Source organism: Bidens hawaiensis, unplaced genomic scaffold, assembly GCF_021521415.1.
Source record: "Bidens hawaiensis isolate Kalapana, Puna unplaced genomic scaffold, B.hawaiensis_p1.1 tig00022665_1, whole genome shotgun sequence".
NCBI classification, from domain to species: Eukaryota; Viridiplantae; Streptophyta; class Magnoliopsida; order Asterales; family Asteraceae; genus Bidens; species Bidens hawaiensis.
The window spans coordinates 380937-388586 of NW_027493532.1; the positions used below are offsets into that span (position 1 = coordinate 380937).

Below are 7650 nucleotides of genomic sequence, written 5' to 3' on the forward strand. Positions count from 1 at the left end.
TGTTGGGTTATTTACGAAATTGCCACCGCGTGTTTTTTAATCTAACGATCTAGAAGGTCGCGTACGTAATGTATGATAAGTCATTATTGTACGTTAACCCACCCATATATATATATATACATATTATTTTTGGGTTTCCAAAATGGTTCTCAAAGTTTTTAATTTCAAAATAGTTATCACATGATCTCAATCTTATATATATATATATATATATATATACTAGGTTATGTACCCATGTTTTACACATGTTGGATAACTTAAATTTTGAAAGTGATAACTTTTGATAAATAAAGTTAAATAATACATTAAGTACAAAGTTAAATTATAACTACTATTCACAAACTTAAATATAAATCATAAAGCTTTAAATACTTCTTTCGATACAAAGTTAGATAATACAATAAAAATATGGTAGCAACTAAATAGTATTATAAGAACATAAACAGTACAATCGATATGAACCAACCATTAGTATAAGAAAACATTCGTTTAGTTGAAGAATGTACAGTAAAGGAGAATCGATAAGGTTTTGATCGACAAATTTGGATAGAAAGAAAGATATTACGGTTATAGGTGAAAAGAAAATGTGTCGGGTTCAATTAAAGATCCCGTTTATAAAAATGTTTTATAAATAAACCTAACATTTTTAAAAATATAAAATACGTTTTGTAAAAGAAATTAGAGAAATCATTAAACAAAAAATATATAAAAAGAACTTTAAAAAGTATGTATAATTAATAGGAGAGAGAGGCCGGAAGAAAGAATAAAAATGCATAAGAGAATGACATGTGACATGAGAAAACTTTTATTTATTATATAGTATATATATATAAAAATTTTATTTATTATATAGGAAAAGAGTTCAAATAAAAAACAATTGTTTTGTGAGAAGTGTGAGAAGAGCTTTAAAATAAAATAAACTATCTAAATATGACACTATACCATGTAAATAGAAAACAATACAATTATTTAGAAATTATCAATCTCAACCACTATATCATAGATCTAATGGCCTAGATCTATTCTTATTCTTCTCACAAAAATATTGTTTTTTTACATTAACCCTACCCTATTATATAGTGTGTCTATATATATATATATATATATATATATATAGAGAGAGAGAGAAAAGTGTTCAAATAAAAAATAATTGTTTTGTGAGAAGTGTGAGAATACTTTAAAATAAAACACACCTAAATAGGACACTATACCATGTAAATAAGAAACTATATAACTTTTAAAAACTACCAGTCTCAACCACTAGATCCTAGATCCAAGGGTCTACATCTATTCTTATGCTTCTCACAAAACTATTGTTTTTTACATTAACCCTACCCTATATATATAAGATTGTGATCATGTGAGAACTATTTTGAAATTAAGAACTTTGAGAACCATTTTGGAAACCCAAAAATATAAAAAAACATAAAAAAACAAAAAAACAAAAAAAAAAGTAAAAAAACCAAAATTCTTATTTATCATCCCAGTTTCATAAAAAAAACGTCCCGGTTTAGCTAAATTATACATATATGTACATACATGTTTTTTTTATTATACACATATGTATAATTTAAGGTAAATGATAATGTACATATGTGTACATTACGTAACTAGAGCTTAAATGAAATTATACACGTGTATAATATGAAGTTTTTTTTATGAAACCGGAATGAAATATAAGAATATTGGTTTTTTTTTCTTTTTTAAATTTTTTTAAACAATTTTTTAAATATTTTTTAGAGGTTTTTTTTGTGGCTTAAAATTGTTCTCAAAGTTTCAATTTCCAAAAGTTTTTTTTACCTTTTTAACCATGTATGTACATATGTGTATAATATAGCAAAACCGAGACATTTTTTTTATGAAACCGGGATGATAAATAAGAATTTTGATTTTTTGATTTTTTTTTCATTTTTGCATTTTTTTTATGTTTTATGATTTTTTTTTTAATTTTTGGGTTTTTTGTGGTATAAAATGATTCTCAAAGTTCTCAATTTCAAAATAGTTTTCACATCAATCATATATATATATATATATATATATATATATATATATATATATATATATATATATATATATATATAGGGAGAGGATCATGAGAGAACTTCATTTTATAGAGAGAACTGGAGAACTACTAAGTTAAGGGGGTAAATATGTAAAACACCTCAAACTATATTTTTCCCCAAATATTGTTTTCCTTATCACGATTCCTTCCCTTATCAGTATATCTCCTTCCCCTGTTCAAAGTTCAATCTCAATCCATCGATGCCCAGATCAATTAATTGAATCGTCCCAATCTAATTAAAATCGAGCTCCACTGATCACGCACGCTGTTCATCTCGTTATTCCTAACATGTTGATCGAAGGTATTGTTAGGTTAAATTCGTTTTACTACCTTAGATTCAATTATAATCGTGTTTTTGCTTTTGTTTAATCAGAAATCGACTCATCTGGAAGAATTGTTGCAATTAATGGTGCATTATCGGTTCAATTGAACGATTCTATGTCAAATACCTTTGTTACTGCAACAAACGGTTACGACTATGCTGAAATAACCGACTCTGTATCAGAATCTCGTGTCAATCAATCAAGTGTTTCATATTCAGTGTCATCCGGCGATGGTGCTTCAAGCTATTGTGTCCAAACGGATAATAATATGCAATCTGTTGGTGTTGAACATCGAGGTAACATATTGACTTTATGGATCTGCATACACACCTGATACTCAATGCGTAAATTATATATATCACGTATGTGTTTTATATTGCATATACGTATTATAGCACCTTTCCCCATATTATGAAATACACATGTGCACTATACCTGTTAACACTCTGTCTTACATGACGTGTTATCTAAATGTTAACACTATGCGAGATTTGTTACAGTCATGTAACGCGTCTTAAATGTTAATGTATTTGTTATAATATATTCAACCTTATACAGGATGTGTGTCGAGTATTGTTTACCATACACCAAACGGAACAACATACTGGAAACCTAACGTGCCCGAAGAATTTGTGCCTGTCAAAGACATGGAGTTTGAAACGTGGGACGATGCTGTCAATATGTATAACACGTATGCTGACAAATCTGGGTTTTCAATACGTTTAAGCACTATTAAACGAGTCAAGGGTTCGGTAACACACAGATACATGCTTTGTACTCGAGCCGGAAAACCGAAATTTCAAGATTTTGATTCAACTAACACAAACTCTGCTTCGACCTCGCGTCGCAGCAGCTCCAAGGCCGTGTGTTGCAATGCCCGCCTAAGATTGAAACCCGTTCCAAAAACCATGAGATTCAAGGTATATGATTTTGTTGGTATTCATACCCAGAGATGATTGGACCGAACGCTATGGAGTTTACAAAGAAATGACGAAAAATTGTGTATTCTGAACGCAATTTCATTCACAAACTAAGTTTAAACAAAATTGGTCCAAACATTGCCCATAACTTGCAATGTTCGTTAAAGGGCGGATCTCACAACGACAATGGCACTAAAACTGATTTCCAAAATGCTACCAGGGATGTCCGCCTCTTTAGTTCTGATAGATATGCGCAAATGATTGTGGACACAATGACGTCTCGTTCGGTCAACTTGCCAAATTTCTCGTTTGAGTACAAAGTTGTTGGAAGTGAACTCCGATATATATTTTGGGCTGACGATGTTTCTAAATGCAACTATGATGCATTCGGGGAGGTTTTAGGTTTTGATGCAACCTACAGTACCAACAAGTAAGTGATCGATACACAGATGCATTACACGTATATATTTATGATGTTAACAATTTTTAACTGCACATTGTACTACCGTCACACCTGTTTGATACCAACATTACACTCATGTGTTTTTATATGTGTTTTTATGTATGCATTTTGTGTAACATATTTTTTTCTCTTTTTTTTTTGTAATTATATGACTGATACGACATGATATTTGTACCATTTACTGGCGTGGATCATCATAAGAAGTGTGTGACATTTGGTGCTGGTCTAATATATGACGAAACTATCGAGTCTTACAGGTGGTTACTCGACAAGTTTATTAAAACACATAAAAAATAGCCCAAACTCGTTTTAACCGATCAAGATGCTGCGGTTAAACAAGCTGTTCGTGCTGTGTTTGACCAGTCAATTCACCGACTTTGCATGTGGCACATTGTTAAGAAGATACCATTAAAGGTACAATTATTTTAATTTTTTTTTTAATTTTTTATTTTTGTTATATATGATGCACATATGTAACGCTCGTGCAATTTTAACAGATTTCGGGTGACTTATTAGCAAATACAGATTTGCGAGTTTCCATACATAAACTGGTGTGGAACTTGTTTATAACACCTTCTACATTTGAAGAGCAGTGGAAATTGCTTATTGATGACCTTAATTTTAGTGATCATCATTGGCTTACCGAGATTTATGCAATTAGGGAGCAATGGGTCCCTTGTTATTTCAGAGAAATACAATGGTGTTGCCTTATGAAAACCACATCGAGATGTGAAAGCTCCAATTCTCTTTTTAAGGTCAACACCAGTCATGCCAACACACTTGTCCAGTTTCTATTGTGTTTTGGCACTGCTCTTGACAGACAACGAAAAACTCAACTCGAGCTTGACATTGAAACTAGTACAACGACACCAAAAATGTCCGAAAAACTGCCTTTGGAAATACACGCGTCCAAGATATATACACGCAAAATATTCCTGGAGGTTCAAAAGGAATTTTACAGAGGAATGAGGCAGTGTTATATTACAAGTTCTTCGGAAATAGACGGCGTTAAAAAATTCAACATTGCACATACCAACAAAAGATTCAAAGTAGTCAACAATTATGTGGTAAGTTTGTTTATGTTTTCTGTTATTTTTATGTTTACATGTTAACGCTTACATTCCTCGGCATTCACCTTATTTTTCATGTTATATTTTTTGTTGTTTAAAATACGTTGGTCGACTTTAATGCACATGATACAACTGTTTCTTGCTCGTGCATGGGGTTCACGCGTGTTGGATATCTGTGCAGACATGCTTTTTGCGTGTTTAGGTACAACCAGGTCGAATTGATACCTGACAAATACCTGCCTGCTCGGTGGATGAGAAACGTGCTTCCGGACAGGGTTCATGACATCTCGAACAGTTATTCGGCTGAAGATGACGAGGAGTCCGTTATTAGACGCAACATGTTTGAATTATTAACCGAATGTGCTGACCGGCTGAGACACAAACCGGATTGCCTCAATTCCCTCCTTGTCCAGCTTAAAGATATAAAAGACAAGGTGTTTAAAGAGTTCCCGTTTGAGCCACCTTGTAACAGTAAACGTTCGATTATAATCGAGCTTGTTGGACAGCCCGACACGGTTGATGTGACTATCAAGCCACCGACTGGTATTAGAAATAAGGGGTCGGGTACTAAATGTCAAGTCGGCGTAGTTGAAAAACTGCTGAAAAATTGTAACAAAAACCCAAGGCTGTGTCACAAATGCAACAAATACGTGATCCATCATGACTCCCGTAACTGTGAAAAGGTCAAAGCTGCCAAAGAAGCCGTCGCTGCCGCCGCTGCTGTTTTAGCTGATGCTGCTGTTGCCAAGTCAACCACCGACCGTTCCGTCAACCGTTATGCCACACAGTCCAAACGTGTTGCTTCTACTTGATTTTATGCATTTAATATTACACGCATGCTTTATTTTATGCACTTTATGTTACATACGCGCATTGCATTGTTATATATTCAATAAGCGCGTCTCATGTTTGTATTAGACGATTATGCATTTTAATAAAATTTGAAATGACTGCTGGTACAGCCCAATGATACTTATGTTTGTGTAATACAGATTAATATTTTGATTTTTATACTTGCGTTTAAACCATTTTAGATGGGTGCAGTTGCGTGGTATATATCGTTTGCGCATGTTTTTTGACCCGTGCATTATCATTTGTGTGTTGTATGTTTTATATACTTGTGTTTTTTTTACATTATACGTTCTGAATATTGTATTGCGTATACACATTTACACACGCTTTTTGATGTTACACTGATTATCTGGTTGCGTGTACGCATTATAATGCGTATACGCATGTTCATTCTTTTTTATTTGCACCTCTTAATTTAATACAACTATACGTGTTTTTTAATCTCCAAAATTGTATAATGTATGTATGGTCACTGTCTATCCTTACTATGTTTTCGTGTTACATGTGTGCATCACACATTGGTCCCCATATATCCTTTCTCATATTACACGTGTGCATCACACATTGGTACCTGTATATATCCTTGTTATGTTTTCATGTTACACATGTGCATCACACTTTCCATGTATATTGTACCAATCACACGTTTTGTTTACATGTCGAACATCATCGTATACGTTGCACATTCCTTATCTATGCATTTTTACACACATTCAACTAACACAAACACTTGCATCCATACCATTCAACTGTTCCATTAACTTGCAAATATCAAAACAAACAAAACAACCAAGAAAAATGTTTACAACCATACAATCCAACCGTCTAATTCAATTACACGTGTCAAAACAAAACAAAATAAGCATGCATAAACTACATGACCCCATATGTTTTTATACGTTTACCGTTTATTTCATTCTTAACTACCAAGTATCAACATTTATCCATCAACCCTCCTTAAAACGAACCTTTTTAACCACAACCTGCTTTGGTTTTTTTCTTTCCCATTCTCTAGCATCCGCCAACATGCCATCCTTTACATTGTTTACACCCGAAAGCAACATGCGAGCTATGTACTTCATCCTAAGAATATTGATCTGCTCTACCTTTCTGTCTTCTTCCACGCTGAAGTCACATTTGACACGATCTCCTCCTCTATAGCACTCCATGTGTCGCATCCGAATACAGCACAATCTGTTACGTTGCTTGATGTTTTCCATGGTAACTCCACTCTTGTTGGCGACCATGTACACATAATCTCTTTAGCCTTTGGGTGTCCAACCAATGTCAGGTACCTGCCGAATATGTAAATCTGTGTAAACGAAAAAAAATATCATTATAACAAACGTGTATGACAACAGTATATATTTATAATGTAATACATGTTCAACTTGTTAACATACTACGCATGTGTATCACCGACTGCCTACTTTAATTCATCGCTAATAATATTTTTATACTGTGCCTTGACTTACCACTTTGTACGGCGTGCTTTTGTTCGCGTAAACTGTGCTGGTTCTAACTCCATGAACGGTCTTCACCATGTTGTCGAAAACATAAACACCAGTTTCCCTCATGTCGAAAGCGATTACGTAAAAGTTATTTTTTTCAAAAATTGGAAACAACACCGCATCATACTCTCTTAAATCCATCTTGCTTTCATCCTTATATAGCACAGACAACAAGTTTGTTTTAAACGCGTTTACTCTTTGTTCATGTGTTGATTTCTTTTTTGTAAGCATCCATCCAATCTTGCACATTTAATTAATGCCACTTCAACATTAGTTTATATAAGCGTTATTCAAATTAATCTAAGGCTATATATACTGTAAACTTACAATCGTTGATGCGCGACAAAATAAACTTTTTATTGACCCTGGGCTTCTAAATTGTTCTTGATAGTTTAAAACCGTGACCCAACAGTCAACCACGCTTCGCTGAACCGGATTACCCGGCAACA

The 7650-nt window shown here is 33.4% G+C and overlaps 1 protein-coding gene across 1 annotated transcript; it reads left to right on the forward strand.

Moving 5' to 3' along the window:
• Positions 1 to 4071: 4071 nt before the first annotated feature.
• LOC143565943 (uncharacterized) lies at positions 4072 to 6021 on the forward strand. The gene is made up of 2 exons (XM_077052774.1): positions 4072 to 4182; positions 4266 to 6021. Exon 2 carries the CDS (start codon positions 4988 to 4990, stop codon positions 5648 to 5650), a length of 663 nt encoding a protein of 220 aa, XP_076908889.1. The 5' UTR covers positions 4072 to 4182; positions 4266 to 4987; the 3' UTR covers positions 5651 to 6021.
• The last annotated feature ends 1629 nt before the right edge of the window (positions 6022 to 7650 follow it).